The 18,104-nt window shown below is 33.5% G+C and overlaps 2 protein-coding genes across 5 annotated transcripts; one reads left to right on the plus strand and one right to left on the minus strand.

The window, feature by feature from the left end:
* Nucleotides 1–6,177: 6,177 nt before the first annotated feature.
* On the plus strand, nucleotides 6,178–10,328 carry LOC8266485 (MDIS1-interacting receptor like kinase 2). Its single transcript, XM_002526515.4, has 2 exons — nucleotides 6,178–9,477; nucleotides 9,738–10,328. The coding sequence occupies exons 1-2, from the start codon at nucleotides 6,597–6,599 to the stop codon at nucleotides 10,109–10,111; spliced, it is 3,255 nt and encodes a 1,084-aa protein (XP_002526561.3). The 5' UTR covers nucleotides 6,178–6,596; the 3' UTR covers nucleotides 10,112–10,328.
* Nucleotides 10,329–10,617: 289 nt separating this feature from the next.
* Nucleotides 10,618–15,709, minus strand: LOC8266484 (cellulose synthase A catalytic subunit 4 [UDP-forming]). Of its 4 annotated transcripts, XM_015723786.3 has the most exons (13): nucleotides 15,519–15,708; nucleotides 15,082–15,283; nucleotides 14,835–14,968; nucleotides 14,537–14,606; nucleotides 14,309–14,459; nucleotides 13,606–14,218; nucleotides 13,383–13,520; nucleotides 13,155–13,280; nucleotides 12,849–13,061; nucleotides 12,235–12,747; nucleotides 11,807–12,157; nucleotides 11,056–11,650; nucleotides 10,618–10,818 (listed from the first exon to the last, which is right to left on the minus strand). In XM_015723786.3, the coding sequence occupies exons 1-12, from the start codon at nucleotides 15,567–15,569 to the stop codon at nucleotides 11,069–11,071; spliced, it is 3,144 nt and encodes a 1,047-aa protein (XP_015579272.2). In that variant the 5' UTR covers nucleotides 15,570–15,708; the 3' UTR covers nucleotides 10,618–10,818; nucleotides 11,056–11,068. The 4 variants fall into 4 exon arrangements, with proteins under 4 accessions (XP_015579272.2, XP_048232484.1, XP_015579274.2 ...); XM_048376527.1 differs by lacking the exon at nucleotides 10,618–10,818 and having other exon boundaries at nucleotides 10,907–11,650; nucleotides 14,850–14,968; nucleotides 15,519–15,709; XM_015723788.2 differs by lacking the exon at nucleotides 10,618–10,818 and having other exon boundaries at nucleotides 10,907–11,650; nucleotides 15,082–15,280; nucleotides 15,519–15,707.
* Nucleotides 15,710–18,104: the final 2,395 nt, after the last annotated feature.

Here is an 18,104-nt window from a genome sequence, read left to right on the forward strand (position 1 = left end):
AAGTTGCTCAAAGAAAACATAAACAAGTATCAGAACCACACTGTAAATAAAAATGTGTTAGCAAGCCTCTCTCCTATTTATCTCTTCTTTTCTTTTTTCACTAAAATCTCATCTTTTGGTTCATCAATATTTTTAAATTGATGATCACTTCGTTTTTTTTGCTTTATATTAATTAATTTTAATATACAATTTTAGTATAATTTTTTGATAATTACAGTTTTTTATCATAAGAGTGTTGATAAAAGTTATAATATGATTGTTCTGAATTCTTCTTCTACAAGGGTAAAAAGAAAAATAAAGTCATCAACCTGACCTTCAAACATTAAATTCAAACAAACTTACTCTATAAATCTCCTCTCATGACTGCACAAGGATAAGCTGGGGCTCCAATTGTGTTGGAGTTGATGGAGATAATTATATTTTTAATGTCTAAATTTATAAAAAAAATGATAATCGAATGGTTGAGTTTTTAAAATTAATAATTGAATGTAGCAATTTATAAAAAATAACAAAATAATATTTCTAGCAGTTGATTTGCAGATTATTTTTTTAAATTTTATATATGTAGAAAAAATAGCAAAAATTATTAAACACGTCAAAAACTAAAATAAATTTATCAGTAATCTCTAATTTAGTAGCTTTAATCTTTAATTTTCAATTCATGAATCCTAATATTTATTATATTATAAAACTCTACTGATTTGGTAAAAATACGTTTATATATGATGAATAAGTTTGTCATTTAATTATTTTTACATGTTTTTATCATATGTTTTAATTTTTTATTTCATTTAACATAAAAAATATTAATATTAATATTTTAATATGTGACCTACTAAAATTACTATTTTATTTTTTTATAATTTTTTTATTTAATTATTTAATTATTAGTTTTTTTGATAAATTTAGATATTAAAAATATAATTATTCCAAGTTTGATATTGCTCAACGCCTTGTCACTTGTGGTCGTTTCTGATCGCCCTGCTACAGTCGTAAACGTTTGAAATATAAACCTTACACCATCATTTGCCACCTGCTGCAACAACCACTGCTCCCTCACCAAAAAGCCAAGACCACCACTTGCCACCTCTCAACCAGCCACAGGCCCACAACAGCAGAAACCACCCCTGCTCTTTAATTCACTAAAAACCACCACTACCACAAGCCACCTTTAAATTTCAATCAAATGCTTGAAACTTTATCAAAATTTAATTTATATTTTATGTAACAAATAATTATTTATTAAATAATAAAATTTTAATCATTAAATTTGAATTTAATATTTAAGATTGTCTTAGCAAGACCTATTGTATTATCTATATTATCTAAAACATAAAAAGACTTAAATTCTTAAAGAAATTTTAAATTTTAATTTGTGTCATTGTCTAAATACCAATCCCCGTTCTAGATAAAATATATTGTATTATTAAAATTAAAATTTAATATATTTAATTATAAACTAAGAGTTTAATACATTTTATTTTTATTGCAAAGAATACAATTTTATTTATTTTACGGGCGAAAAATCCATGATATAGACAGACAGCTTCCCAATTCAGCTCGTATCTCGTCTTACAGCTTATACTTGCTCAAATTTAGTCTGATGAACTCTGAAGCTCCTTGAATTTGACAAGTTTTCCTATTTTTAGAGGTATTGAACCAGATAATTTGATTCTGAAAAAGGTAGAGAAAGTTGAGGTAACGAATTGTTCCAATTTCTGGCGGTATTGTTCGATATAAATCATTCATTTTGGAGTTGCAAGGAAATGAGCTTTGCTAGGAGACTTAGATAAATGAGGCCAGGGAAAGAGGCACTGGACCTGTTAGGTTGTTTAAAGATAGTTGAAGATAAGCAAGGTTGGTGCAAAAACCAAGTTCTTCTGCGATGCAAGAATTTAGGCCTGCTAACTTAAGATTTTAAGTTATGAAGCATCCTCAGGTTTCTAGTTGAAAAGGGTAATGGCCCATAAAACTCACTCTCATGCAATTCAAGCATTTCAAGTTTTGACAGATGCCTAATCTCATCAGGTATGACACCATTCAGCTTCTTTATTCCAAGCCTCTGCAGTGGAGTCAGTAGTTGCATTGAGATCTGAGCCGTTATAAGATTATTAGAAAGGTCAAGAAATGTCAGCTTGGGCACTCAGAAATAAAAATGGGAATTTTCTTTAAGAGGACGTAGGATAAATCCAAGCTCTGTTAAGGATGCCAGCCATACCCTTAAACTGAACTGGATCAGGATTTTCTAGGTAGTGTACACCACGATTGAGAAGCCGCAGCTTTTGTAAATTGCTGGAATTGGACCTGTGAGTGAGTTATTAAAGAGATGAAGTACTGTTTGTTAAGTTGTTGCTTCCCAGATCAAGAAAACTGAGTCTCTTCTAGCCTGGATATCTTCTACGAGATTACTTAAATTGGGTTTGAGGGAGGTGAGATTAGGAAAAGGCTGAGGAGTCAAACCTGTCCAGCCCCGGGTTCTGCAGACTTAGCTCAAAGATGCTGCCTGCTTCATTGCGTTGAATCCCTGTCCAGCTGCAACGGCTACTATGGTTGAGTGTCCATGAAGGTAGAGTTGGGAAGTTTAAACTGAATTTCTTACTGTGCATTTATTCCCATAAAAGCAATAGACAGAATAAGAAAGTGAAGCATTCTCTGTAGTGGTTTGGTTTTGTCAGGTTTGCAATGTTAGCAGTTGGATTGATTATTTCTGTTCTTTAATATTTCCACCCTGAAATTTGATAGAAGAGACTACGGAGGAAAAAGATGAAAAACTTATAATCCATGCATAGGGACTCAAACTGTACTGAAGTAATGAACTCAATTTCATCAGGATTTAAATTCAGGCAGAAAGCATTTTTAATGTCTGAAGAATTTTTTTCAGGACGTGCTTGAAAAAGAAAAAAAATAAAAAACTGAAGGAGAACAGAAGAAAGGGAAAAACAGAAAAAGAAGTCAATTTGTCCTCAAAGTTATAAAAGAAAATTAGAAAAATAGAATTGGCATGATCACGGGCGGGCACATGAATTATTTAATCTTGTTTATTTTTATTTCTTTTAATGTAATCTTGTTATGTACAGAAGAATAAATAAAAAATGAATTAATAATTAAAAATTCATAAAAATCTTTTTTATAAATAACATAAATCTTAAAATCCATTTCGAGCATGAGGGGATCGATCATCCTCTATTATTATATCAAGCCGTCTAATCGTATATTACACGATCGTTATTATTATCTTTGATTATATAATTAAATTTATAGATGTAATTTAATCAATTATTTATTTAATATTGACTTATAATAATTTTAAAAATAATAGTAAACTAACTATTTTTAATATTTTTAAAATTTTATTTATATTATTATATTAACAAAATATTTATTTATTGATATTGTCTTTAAATTAATACTACTAATAAATTATTTTTAAAAATATTTATTTATTAACTCAAATATTATATAAATTAATAATATAATTGATATTACTATTTTTTTAAAATTAGAAATTATTATATAATTAAAATTTACTTTATTATTGAATATAATATTTAAAAATATTAATTTTATAATTAAAATTATTATCTAATTAGAAAATTAATTTATTAGTCAATATTATATTAAAATATAATTAATATACTATCTTTTAGAAAAATCATTATCTAATTAGAAAATTAATTATTTTCTAATCAAAAAACTAATTTATTAGTAATAATTTATTTGTTAGGATTAGAATGAATGTTTAATTAGAAATGTAACTTATTAATTAATAAAAATTATAAAATTACATATAAATTTAAATTTTATGTGTCAAAAATAGTACACATGTCAACATCATATTAAATAAAATTTAAATCTAAAAAATATATATATATATATATAAATTCTTTATCGATGCACTAAGAATGACTAAGAAGGAGATATAAATATATATATATATATATATATATATATATATAAAAGAGAGCGGGTGCACGTGTTATTGCTATCCCTCTGTTACCTACCATTATGCTTCCATAATTAGTCTTACCATTATAAAATCTATAATTGACAATTGAATGAAGCCCTATTGGTCCTATCTAGGCGTGCAAAAGAAATGTTTTACCCTTTTATAAACTCACTAACTTTCTTTTGGTCATCTACTACTTGTATTCTTATAGAAATATATTATCTATATTTTATAAACTCACTAACTTCTTTTGGTCCTCTACTACTTGTATTCTTATAGGAATATGATATTTAATTAGATTATTATATACTAATCTAATCCAATGTTTAAATCTCAAGTCAATAGTTGATAACATCTTTTCCTTTTGTCTCATTTTGTATATATAACTAATTTTATTAAAATTAACTTATCAAATATTATCATGATTGAAAATTAGAGCCACTAAATTTTCAAACATTAGGAGATTTTATTTTTTTAAAAAGAAAAAACCTAAGAGGATAAAACAAGAGGTGTAAAGAAAATCTATTTTTTTAAGTCAGTTGACTTGGTCAACCTATTAATAGTTGCCTTTTCATTTTAGTGATGCATATGTTAATGGTAGTGGTACAAACGGTGGTGGGATAATATTAAATCATAGAATTGAAGTAGATAATATTATAAAAATAATTAATACAATTAAAATTAACATTATTCATAATAATAATTTGTATAAATAATAAATTAAATATAATTAATATATTTGAGGATTTTGTTTACATTATTCATCATTTCAAGTAGTGAAAAAATAAATTAAATAATATGCACTATTGAAAATGATGAGATATGAAATTAATTCATTTTTCCGCGAAAAAAGGATATTAAAAGAAAATTATGTTATTATTCTGCTGCTTGAACTAGAGGAACATTACACATGATAAATTCTTTTTTTAGAAACACTTTAAATTGGAATTATCTCTATGATTATCTTTAATTAGCATTTTTTTTATTAATTTACTCTAAAAAGAAAAAAAGAAGAAGAGCCCTGTTACCCTATTGGGTTGTCATTTACCAAATTTTCCTACTATATGGTCACCAATATAAAATCAGGGTTATAATTTATAAACTATTCAGAATTTTGTTTTATAAAAACTTGTTTAATTCATTTAAATAAAATAAAATAAATTTAAACTAGATAAAACTTAACTAATTAATTAATTCACGAGTTAGTTCATCAACATTCATATGCTAGCTCATAAAATACAATATTAATGATTTAATATTTAAATTATAATAACTAATGTTTTACTTATCATAAATATAAAATATTTTTAAAATTTTATTTTTAGAGTGAAATTATAAATGGTAATAAATATATTACAATTAAATTCGTTTAAACTTCTTCTCAAAAAAAAGAAGAAAACAATTCATTTAAACTTGATTAAATTTAAATAAAGTGAATAAAGCTAAAATAAAACCAGTGAAAGCTGGTCTTAGCTGAGTTGTATTACATCCTTGAATAGAAGACAACATAATATCGTATTCGGATGGTTTTCCATTTTTTTTCCTAGACAAACATGATAGTCAAAAAGTGGTTGTCGTTCGCTTAAATAAATGTCGTTTTCATACGTTAAATAATCACTTCCCAACTTGTACCCTCTATTATAATATGGTACTTGGTCAACTCACAAACAAAGTTGTAAGCTTTAACTTAAAAGTTAAGTAGAAATTTGTATATTACAGAGTAAAGACCAAACAAAAGGGGTTAGGTTGTTGAATCAGAATTATGTGTTTAAAGTATTCATGGAACACATTTTGTAGTTGAATTGAATATGATTTACATGTCTCACTCAATCACATAAATTAAATTAATTATATTATTATTTAACTTTACTGAGAGAAAAAAGAATTCAAACAATATTTATAATATTTTATAAATTAAAAACAGAAATAATTAAATTAGTTGATGTTTCATAGAAAAATAATTATTTAAGAATGATTTATTTCAATTATAGTTAGTTACTGGTTTCAACTGTCATTTTCTTTTTCTTTTTCTTTTGAGTCTTAAGAAAAAAGAAAAAGAATTATTTCTCTTCAGGTCAACCGCATAAGTAAACTTGATCATTCTGTGCATTGAATTATTAAGGGCAATCGTTTTTTCTTTTGTCTAGTGATTGCAGTTTTGATAGCAATTACTCCTCTTCTATATAAGATTAGCACCAGCATAATTCACTACTAAAATAAGCTGATAAGCATGGCCACAACTCTAAAATTCTCTCTTCTTTTTCTCCATTTTTTATTCCTCTGTTTGTTCCCACTGCAGATCACCTCCTCACCAAGAACCCAAGCAGAAGCTCTCGTCAGATGGAGAAACAGCTTCTCTTCTTCACCTCCTTCTCTCAATTCATGGTCCCTCGCCAGCCTCGCCAGCCTCTGCAACTGGACTGCCATTTCCTGCGACACCACTGGAACAGTTTCAGAAATACACCTCTCCAATCTGAACATTACTGGAACACTTGCCCAGTTCAGCTTCTCTTCGTTTTCAAACATCACCAGCTTTGACCTCCAGAATAATAATATCGGCGGAGTCATACCATCAGCTATTATTAATCTCTCCAAGCTCACTTACTTGGACTTGAGCAGCAACTTTTTTGAGGGCAGCATACCTGTGGAGATGGGACGATTGGCAGAGCTTCAGTTTCTTAATCTTTATTACAACAATCTCAATGGTACCATTCCTTATCAGCTTAGCAATCTCCAAAACGTACGGTACTTGGACCTTGGAGCAAACTTCTTTCAAACACCTGATTGGTCTAAATTTTCAAGTATGCCTTCGTTGATCCATCTTAGCCTTTTCTTTAATGAACTCTCTTCAGGGTTCCCTGATTTCTTATCCAATTGCCGGAATTTGACCTTTCTGGACTTGTCTTCCAATCAGTTTACTGGCATGGTACCAGAATGGGCATATACTGATCTGGGAAAGATTGAATATTTAAATCTCACTGAAAACTCATTCCAAGGGCCATTGTCATCTAACATTTCCAAGCTTTCCAATCTCAAACATCTTCGTCTGGCAAATAATAATTTTAGCGGGCAGATTCCTGGAAGTATTGGCTTCTTGTCTGATCTTCAAATTGTTGAGTTGTTTAACAATTCATTCATAGGGAATATTCCATCTTCTTTAGGCCGACTCAGGAATTTAGAATCACTTGATCTCCGAATGAATGATTTAAATTCAACAATACCTCCTGAGCTTGGCCTTTGTACCAACCTCACATACCTGGCCTTGGCCTTGAATCAACTAAGTGGGGAATTGCCTCTGTCCTTGGCCAATCTCACCAAAATGGTTGATTTAGGTTTATCTGATAATGTTTTGACAGGTGAAATCTCACCTTATCTTTTTTCCAATTGGACTGAATTGTTTTCTTTACAACTTCAAAACAATATGTTGTCTGGACATATTCCCTCAGAAATTGGGCAACTGACAAAGCTCAATCTTCTTTTCCTCTACAATAACACACTTTCTGGTTCAATTCCCTTTGAGATTGGAAACTTGAAAGATTTGGGGACTCTAGAAATTTCAGGAAACCAGCTTTCAGGGCCTATTCCTCCTACACTCTGGAATCTCACAAATCTTCAGGTCATGAATCTTTTTTCCAACAATATCAGTGGAATAATTCCACCTGATATTGGAAATATGACAGCCCTAACACTACTAGATCTCAGCGGTAACCAGCTTTATGGAGAGTTGCCAGAGACTATTTCACGCCTTAGTTCTCTACAGTCAATCAATTTGTTCACTAATAATTTCTCTGGTAGCATTCCAAGTGATTTTGGCAAGTATAGCCCTTCTTTGTCATATGCTAGCTTTTCGGACAACAGCTTCTTTGGGGAATTGCCACCTGAGATTTGTAGTGGTTTGGCTCTCAAACAATTTACGGTTAATGACAACAATTTCACTGGGTCATTGCCGACCTGCTTGAGGAATTGCTCAGGATTAACTAGAGTACGGCTTGATGGGAACCAATTCACTGGAAACATCACTGATGCATTTGGAGTTCATCCAGGACTTTATTTCATTTCTCTCAGCGGCAATCAGTTTATTGGTGAAATCTCGCCTGTTTGGGGAGAATGTGAAAACCTGACCAATTTTCACATAGACAGAAATAGAATTTCTGGTGAAATCCCTGCTGAACTTGGGAAGTTGACCAAGCTAGGTGCTCTAACTCTGGACTCGAACGATTTGACTGGGATGATTCCCATTGAATTGGGAAATCTAAGCATGTTACTCAGTCTCAACTTGAGCAACAATCATTTGAGAGGAGTAATCCCCCTGAGTTTGGGCAGTTTGTCAAAGCTCGAATCTCTTGATTTATCTGATAACAAGCTGTCTGGAAATATACCAGATGAGCTTGCGAATTGTGAGAAGCTATCGAGCCTGGATTTGAGCCACAACAATCTATCAGGTGAAATTCCTTTTGAGCTGGGAAACTTAAACTCATTGAAGTACTTGTTGGATCTCAGCAGCAATTCACTCTCAGGACCAATACCTGCTAATCTAGGAAAGCTGACATTATTGGAAAATCTCGATGTCTCACACAATAATCTTTCAGGAAGAATCCCAACAGCTTTGTCTGGCATGATTAGTCTGCATTCTTTCGATTTCTCCTACAATGAGTTGACTGGACCTGTCCCAACTGATGGAATGTTCCAAAATGCATCTACAGAAGCTTTTATTGGAAACTCAGACTTGTGTGGAAATATAAAAGGGTTATCTCCTTGTAATCTGATAACTTCAAGCGGAAAATCCTCAAAAATCAACAGAAAGGTTCTTACTGGTGTCATTGTTCCAGTTTGTTGCTTGTTCTTGATAGCAGTAATCGTTGTTGTAGTGCTAATATCTCGTCGGAAGAGCAAACTCGTTGATGAAGAGATCAAAAGTTCAAACAAATACAAGAGTACTGAGTCAATGATATGGAAAAGAGAGGGAAAGTTCACATTTGGAGATATTGTTAAGGCCACTGAAGACTTCAATGAGAGGTACTGCATTGGAAAAGGAGGATTTGGAAGTGTTTACAAAGCTGTTTTGTCAACTGATCAAGTTGTTGCAGTCAAAAAACTAAATGTATCAGACTCCAGTGATATTCCAGCAATAAATCGCCAGAGTTTTGAGAATGAGATTCGAATGTTGACAGAAGTTAGGCATCGGAACATCATCAAGCTTTATGGGTACTGTTCCAGGAGGGGCTGTTTGTACTTGGTTTATGAGTATGTTGAAAGAGGAAGCTTAGGGAAGGTTTTGTATGGAGTGGAAGCGGAACTGGAGCTTGGTTGGGCTACAAGAGTGAAGATTGTACAAGGAGTGGCTCATGCAGTTGCCTACTTGCACCATGATTGCTCTCCACCCATTGTTCATCGGGATATATCTTTGAACAATATCTTGCTCGAATTAGAATTTGAGCCACGACTCTCAGATTTTGGAACAGCCAGATTGTTGAGTAAAGATTCATCCAACTGGACTGCAGTTGCTGGCTCTTATGGCTACATGGCACCAGGTAAACAATTAATTCTACCATGTACAGTTCTTGTTATGTTTCCTTGACCAAATTAGCACTTAGAAAGATTACAATAGTCTCTTGTCATTCAAAGGAAGAGAATGTTAGGCTTAAGCTCATAATCTGTACCACAGTTAGCACTCTGCTACTGCACTGCTGTTTGGTAAGGTTTCCTTATAAAGGGTCCTCCTTTACCAAACAGATTCAGACCGATCTTTTCCCAGTGCCAAATTACTAGTTTTTTTCTGCTTGATCTGCAGAGCTGGCGCTTACCATGCGAGTGACCGACAAATGTGATACTTACAGCTTTGGAGTGGTGGCACTAGAAGTGATGATGGGAAAGCACCCAGGAGAGCTCTTAACTTCACTATCATCCTTAAAAATGTCAATGACAAATGATACTGAGTTATGTCTAAACGATGTGCTGGACGAGCGGCTTCCACTTCCTGCAGGCCAATTAGCAGAGGAGGTTGTTTTTGTAGTCAAGGTTGCCTTGGCATGCACTCGTACAGTTCCAGAGGAACGGCCTTCCATGCGCTTTGTGGCACAAGAACTAGCAGCACGAACTCAAGCTTACTTGTCTGAGCCATTGGACAATATAACTCTCAGCAAGCTAGCTGGCTTTCAAAAATAAAACAGGGCGAAACTGGTGGGTCAGGTCTTTTCTCTTTTTCATATCTTGTCCTGTCTATCAGTTTCTGGAGGGCTAGGCCTTCCTGGAATGATGTGCTATAGTAATGAGGTGCACGTCCTCTTGACCGATTTAATTTTGTCACTTTCTCTTGACTAGTTACTGAATCTGTGACATATATTTTTTTAGACCAGACTTAATTCATCTTACATAAACAAAATTATTAATTGTATAATAATATATAGTATAATTCATTAGGTATAATATTTATGTTGATTAACTTTTTATCATGTGTGATTTAATGGTGATAAATATTCCAATCAATAAATATGTTACATCCGATAACAATACTACCTACATGTAATATAAAATTAATTTTATCAGTAAATAATAATTCTACTGAAATTATTTTTTCTATATTATGCATAAATTACAAATACAAATTGACTAGGTCCAAATCCGAAGATCAAAATTTTGAAGCATTCAACATTTTCAGTATTGACATTATTTATTTTCTGTTCTCATTTTAATAAATTATATATTCCAACTACCCTGAAGAATCTCCCATTGTTTCCATTCCCTGATTCATAGTTGACTTTGATCTAGAGGTGATAGGCTGGTAACCTCCATTATCACCTACCTACTTTATCTATCCACTTGACATTTTCAATCAATCCATCCAGTGCCCCTCTGCTTGTCATAAATCCAACCTATTGCTTGAAGGGAAGGAAAAAAGAAAAAAAAGAAAGAAACAAGAAATGCACAGCACAAGAAAAATGTCATGATGAAGGCCATATCTTAAAATTCCAGTTTGTCATATTAACAACAAAATCTCTAGTATTGATCGGTTGGTAATACATTGATCACTCTTGACAAAAAATCTTATGCAGGAAAACAACTAAATACAATGGCATAACCTGACAGGCAAAATTAATACAGGAAAGGACCTTAATGACATGACTAGCACTCCACTCCACATTGTTTGAGAATAGGGCCAGTTTGCTTTGGCAAGAAGGGATCAATTCTGACCCAAATCAGAGAGAAAATTGATGCAAGAAGGACAGACCAGAGGACAACAATGGTAGGTGTCCTGTTCTGCCTTCCCATTAAACCTTTGAGGAAAGGGTAGAGATGAACGATGACCCAGAAAGCGAAGAATAGCTTTCCGAATAAAGGACCCCATGAACCATACCCATTGTTGATAGCATCAGATACTCCAGCCACAACCCCAACCATGTTCAGGATAATTAGAGTAGTTGGTGGGATTAGAAGAGTAGTCCATTTAAAGAGGTATAGCTCCCCAAATTCTGCATCATCTGCTGCTTTGGCTGTGACGGTGAAGTTTGTGTCAACTCCACCAAGGACCTTGAGGAGGCCTTGGAAGACTGCAAAAAGATGTGCTGAGACACCACCAATGACCCAGAACTGCTCGTTACGCCACAAGTCTTCGATGCTTACTCCACTCCATCGAAGCTCTAGTACACTTGTTGCTATGATGGAGAGGAAAAGTGCCATGAACCATATACTTGCAAGGTTGGTCAGCTGCAGGAGACAAAATTTTCTGTTAAATAAATTCTAAAACTTTAACTCAACAACTTGACCAATAAATGCAAGCGCTCCCCATTCATAGCTGAACTTTCATTTTCAGGAGTTTCTGTAGCAGTACTATTTAAGCATGCAGGGTTGAGGATCACTTACTGTAGGGATGATGAATTTTCCTGTCAGAAGGCAGACAGCTGGAAGAGTACAGTAAGCAAGCAAAGGAATGGAAGTGAAAGGATAGACAACAGTATTAATGTAGGCAAGCCTCTCCAGCCATTTCAACTTTCCTCCATAACCATACCATAATGGGCAGTGACGACTCATGAAAATTTCAACAGAACCAAGAGCCCATCGGAGAACTTGGTGCAACCGATCAGATAGATTAATGGGAGCTGATCCCTTAAAAGCAGCAATCTTTGGAGAACAATAAATTGACTTCCATCCTCTACAATGCATCTTGAATCCTGTCAGGATATCCTCTGTAATTGAACCATAGATCCATCCAACCTGCAAAGGAACAAATTGAGCCTTCAGTCATCTTTCAACATTTTCTATATAGCAGAACTCTCCATAATGCTACTTACCTCTTTTCCCCATTCAGTCTTCTCTTCATATCCACAACTAATAACATGGATAGCTTCCTTGATAAGTGTTGCAGGATTAGTTCCTTCAGGCAGGCCACCTTCTTCCATTAGGGTGGAGGTGATGAATACTGGCGATTGCCCAAATCGTTTCTCAAAATTTTTCTGTGACATAAGTGATGATTTCTCCAACTCTTCATAACCTTCAAGCCCTTCTTCAATTTCTTCAAGTTCAAACACTGCTCCGGATCCTTTCTTCATATAGTTCTTGCCCATCATTTTCTTTTTCCTGGGGAGTAGTCCTCCGAACAGACTTCTTTGCCCTTTCTTCTTGGACTTTGACTTCCTTGAGCCGCCACAGCAGCAGCAACACCACGAAGGCCAGCAATCACATGTCATCTTAAGCCGCTTTTCAGAAACTGGGGGATCATAGCCATACAATGCCTGCCTATTGAAGACACATCCAGTACCAACATATACTGGCCCTTGGACACCATCCAGGCCTTTCATGTTAATCTGTCAACAAAGTACAAGAGTTTGAGAGACTAAAAATGCAAAGATCGCTGTAATGACTATCAGCAAACAGAAAACAATGCTCATCAACTAATTCAACTTACATCAAAGAACACAGTGTTCCGATTAGCATATCTATCATGACGATCGATACCATCAAACCTTTGAGGAAACTGGACATAGCAGACCTTCTTCCCGAGCTGGGGATCCATTAAGAAACACATAGCTTCCCTTGCAGCTTTGCTGTTGTTAAGGTAATGATCACAATCCAAGTTCAACATAAAAGGGGCATTGGTGAGCACTGCAGAGACTCGAATCTAGAGATGGAATACAACAAATGTAATTATCAGAATTTGACAATCGAATCTTACAGGAATATGCAATTGAGAAATTCACTAAGTGCTATTTACCAGAGCATTCATGGCACCGGCTTTCTTGTGATGTTGATAGCCAGGTCGCTTCTCACGAGAAACATATACAAGCCGGGGAAGCTCCTTACCTTCCACATCAAGGGCACCCTCACTTCCAAGATAGACCTACAGATTAAGCAAGTAGCTAGCTCCAGCCTCTAGTTGCATTTGAGATGAAAGAAGATAGAAAAGTTCTGCTTAAATATGAAACGATAGAATCTTTCTAACCTGAATCATGCCAGGATGATCTCTTGTGTTGTTTCCAGGCCATGGAGTACCATCCTGCATCACCCATCCCTCTTCTGGTTTCTTCTGAGCCTTCGCCACCAATGAATTAATCTTCACCTTGAATTCTTCATATTCTCTCTACATCAAAAACAAGCACTAGTCAGCTTGGTTGACCATAAGAAGAATTGAAAAGGAAATCAATGTAGAAGATTTGCTTGCTTACCTTCATTGCTCTTCGCTCCTTGACAAAGTTGGGATGAACTTTATCCTTCAAGTAGTCTATCTTCTGAGAGAAGTAGAATTCTGGAGCCCTTGGCTCAATATTATGCTTCTTGCAAAAAGGAACCCATCTTCTTGCAAACTCAGCAGTTTCTGCTAGTGAATCGAAAAGGAGCATCGAAGCACCATCATCCGACACATAACAACTGATCTTATTGACAGGATAGTCAACAGCCAAGATTGAAAGCACAGTGTTTGCAGTTATTATTGGAGGTTCCTTGAGAGGATCCACAGTACTCACAAAAAAATCAATTGGCGCTAAACGATTAGCCTCTCCCTCTCTCTCGAACCTCATAGACAAGCGATCAAGGTAAGTTTCTCTTTCAATTGGGAACCATTTAGGGAACTGATCAAGTATCCAGGAGAAAGCAAACCATATCTCACAAATAACAGAAATTAGCCATAACGGGTAAGCATCATAGGCTGGAGTTAAGACACGGAAACGGAGAAAGAAGATCAGAACAAAGAGTCGGATGATAATGACAATGCGGTAAGGATTGATCTTGCTCGAGGAAATAGGGATTTTTCGCCACAATGGTTGCCTAGCTTCAGCCATACTGCAGAAAGAAAGGGTTGTACAGAATCAAAAACTAAATTCAGGCCATGAAAGGAAAGAATTAAAAGGCACAAGGCAAGAAAACACTTACAGGTATTCGTCTTCTTCTCCTTGATCATTGCCTACATCATCTTTGCCCACCAAACCTCGCTTTTCTTGCCTGACTTTCCACTTCTCAACTCTGTCTTTCCATTCTTCATTGCTGTACAACTCTCTTTCAGCCTCAATTTCCTTCCCTGCCACTGCACGCTTGTATATGAACATCTTGTCTTTCTTTCAAGAAAAAACGAAGTTTTGAAAATTATAAGAAATTGCTTACCACTGCCGGCAGACGAAAATGCAGGACCGCCAGTATGCAATGGCTGCCTTGGAATATAATCTCCACTTTCCTGCAAAACTCACAGCCTACGGCATTAGAGATCTTTCTGTTCTCTTAAACACACTGTTCTTATTTAGATTGCATAACAAATGATCATTCAAACAAATATTCTCTTTCGATATACACCATAATGCTGATTTATCAGAATCTTAAATAGTCTACTCAATTTCTGCCATACAGCTCTGTTGTAAAGGCTAAAATCTTAAAGTAACATTGATATTAGAGTAGAATGTATTACCGAGCGAGCAAAGACATTTTTATGATCTGGGTCATGATCATGATGCTGTTGTTGCTGCTGCTTAATCTGAAACTCATCATCAAAGTCATCTGCTTCAATGTCATCTTCATCATCCCCCACAACTCTAGCACAACCTGACAACACAACAAAACCTTACAACAGTTAGTCAACTAAAAACAAGTATTATCAGATCATTAAAATGCGTAGAAGTACTAAAATTAAACGAATAATAATAATAATGATAAACCTCTGTGACGCTTATAGCGAGTGTTACACTGAGGACAGCACTGATTTCCTTCGCTTCTCTCATACTCATAACAAGGCTTGCAAACGGGAAATCGACAAACATGACAAGCAACAAACAATGTCCCATCTTCCTTAACTCCAATATCATCTCCGCAAACTCTGCATGAAACTTTCCCGGACTGTCGTGTCGGAGGCCGATGCTGCTGTTGCCACATTACACACGCTAGTGTAAAGAAAACCAATGCAGAAAAAGGAAAAAAGAAAAAATGCAAGGAAAAGAGAACCAACTAAATTGGCGGTGTCAGCATACTGAATGTACACTTGCTACGTGCTAAATATATAGACTGAGGTGATGCATGGGATTCAATGATTACAAAGTACATTTCCCAAATACTGAAAGAAGAAAAAAAAAACAAAAGAAGAAGGTTTGTTAATCACCTCATCATAGTCCTGCAAAGGATGAGAAGTAGTGGCGGGAAGGCCAGCCATGGAGGTTGAGCCCACGGCAAGCAAAGAGGAAAGTAAAAGAAAAGAAGGATGGCGAGAGGAGGAGATGGTAAGGGGTATTAAAGAAAAAGGGATGGTTTTGAAGGGAACCAGTACATTATCATGATGTTAATCAATGGTGCATTAAATTTTTAAAACAAAATAAAATGAAAATCAAAGTAATGTGCACCAAACTGTGAGTTGAGAAGTCGTGGGTTTGAGTTGAAGAGACGTTAAGTGTGGTGGGGAGAGAGAGACAGAGAGGTAGGAGGAGAAGGGAAAGGGAGAGATTGCTTGTTTTGGCTTTAGTCTGCCATTTAGCTAACTTCAACTCAAAGGCAGTCTCCCTCTTTAACCAGCTCACACTAACCTCTCACTTACCTAACTAAGACCCTTTTGTTTTTCTAATATGTTGAACAAAAATAAGGATTTACATACACATACAAATGCTTCATGGAGCTGTCTCTCATTTCATGTGAGAAGTATTTTGTTAAGTAAATCATAATATAATAACAGCTATATATTATAGAAAATCTTAAATCTTTTATGGGAAAGTAAAAAAAAAAAAATTAGTATTTATTTATTTTTTTTAAATAAAATGAGACATGTGATTACACGCAGTAATAAAAAAAATTATTATTCTTAAAATATCTTAATTTGTAAAAAGATTCAATTATTTCAATTTCAATTAGACCATTACTATTGTTTTCATCAATTTAAAAAAATAGTTAGAATCTTACAAATCAAAAAATTTTAACTGTGAGATTTTTTTGTCATAATTTATATTAATATATATATTTTTTTCATTTGAAAAAAAATAATCTATATATTAAAGATAATCAAAAAGTATATTTAACCCTTTTATATATTAAACTGGTAGAGGATCTTAGAACGGAGGGAAAAATCTGTTGCTATTGTAATTAGTTGGTCAAATGCTTTTTGAATAGATTGTCAAATAATAATGAGCCTAATGATAAATAGTTACTGCCTCTCTTTCAGGTTTCCCTGGATTTTGATGATATCTGACCTTACTCTTGCGACTCTCTCTGGATTAAAAGAAAAAAGTGCACCAAAAAATCATGCTCCTTAACAAGAAAAAAGAATGTAACCAAAAATTAGGAACATCAAATCATAAAGGTGACAACCTGCCAACTAATTTATTACAATGCCTCAAGATCAAGTAAATGCCTGAGGCGTTTATTGCACTTTAAAAGAGTTTTTTGGTAATCATTATCTGCATTTGATTTTTTTAAAAGTTTTCTGGGGAACTCCTTTGTGCAAAAAGAAAAATTAAAAAATTCAGGCCACTGCTTGTCAAGCTCAATAATCTTAACCAAGGTCCAAATTTTAAGGTTAACTAAGACCCTCTCCTCCATAGCATTGTTTTAAAAATTCTACTGGTATTCAAGTTGGATCAATTTGGATTGTTGGACCTAGGGTCAGCATTCTGTCGGTTAGGTTCGAATCCAAATTGAGCCAATTGTACTGAATAAATTGAACCAATTTAAAATAAATCGAACCAAACTGATTTTAAAAATAAACTAAATTAATCAAAATGTATGTGAATATAAATCGAACCGAACCAAATAAAGGGGTAAATCACAATAATTGAACCGAATAACTGAATCAAATCTAAAATCACTTTCAAATTCAATTTCATAATTAAAATAAAAATAAATTTTAGTAAATAATTTTACAAAATTGGTTGTTTTGGTTAAACCACATTTTGTGATATAAAATCAAACTGAATCGATTTTATTTTGATTTTAAGAAATTTAAACTTAATAAACCGAGTTTTATAAAAAAAAAAAAAATTAACTGAACCGAACCGAAAAAGAATCGGCTCAACTCGGTTTTCAAAGTTTTACTCACCCATTGTCTGATAGGTTCGGAAGAAAAATAAAAATATTTTATAATTAGAATAGTTAAAATAGTCGGTTTAACTGTTAAATATGTTAAACCGGCCAATAAAACTGAGGTTCATTTTCAATTTTTAGACCCTAACTTGATTAATTACGGATTCAATCAATCGAACCATACATTGATTTCTTAAATATTGCTCCATATAGAAATACAGAATAAATTTCTATATAGTTATTTAAATTTATGATATTAACTTCACCAGTTATAAATATAAATAAATTTCACATTTTAATAAGGTATAATTTTTCTAGATCTCAATTGATTTATCTCTTGCATAAATATGTCAGAATAAATATTCATCTAAAATTGTTTGAAATCGAAAGTAGAAATAGAATGCTAACATTTTAAACTTTTTAAAATGCCGTTTTAAGAAATTAATGAAATATAGTTATTTTCATAAATGAAAGCATCAATAGAGTAATAGGAGGAAAAAGAAAAGAAAATATAATAAAATAATATTTAAATCATATTAAGTTATTTTACTATAATTAAGGATATATAATTGAGGCTATTTAATAGATTTATTAATCCTTTTGAACGTCATTTATTTGTTTATTAGTACGGAGGAAGTGTGTGTGTGTATATATATATATATATAACAATTAAACAGACTGA

The sequence above is a fragment of the Ricinus communis genome, chromosome 7 (assembly GCF_019578655.1).
Source record: "Ricinus communis isolate WT05 ecotype wild-type chromosome 7, ASM1957865v1, whole genome shotgun sequence".
NCBI lineage: Eukaryota > Viridiplantae > Streptophyta > Magnoliopsida > Malpighiales > Euphorbiaceae > Ricinus > Ricinus communis.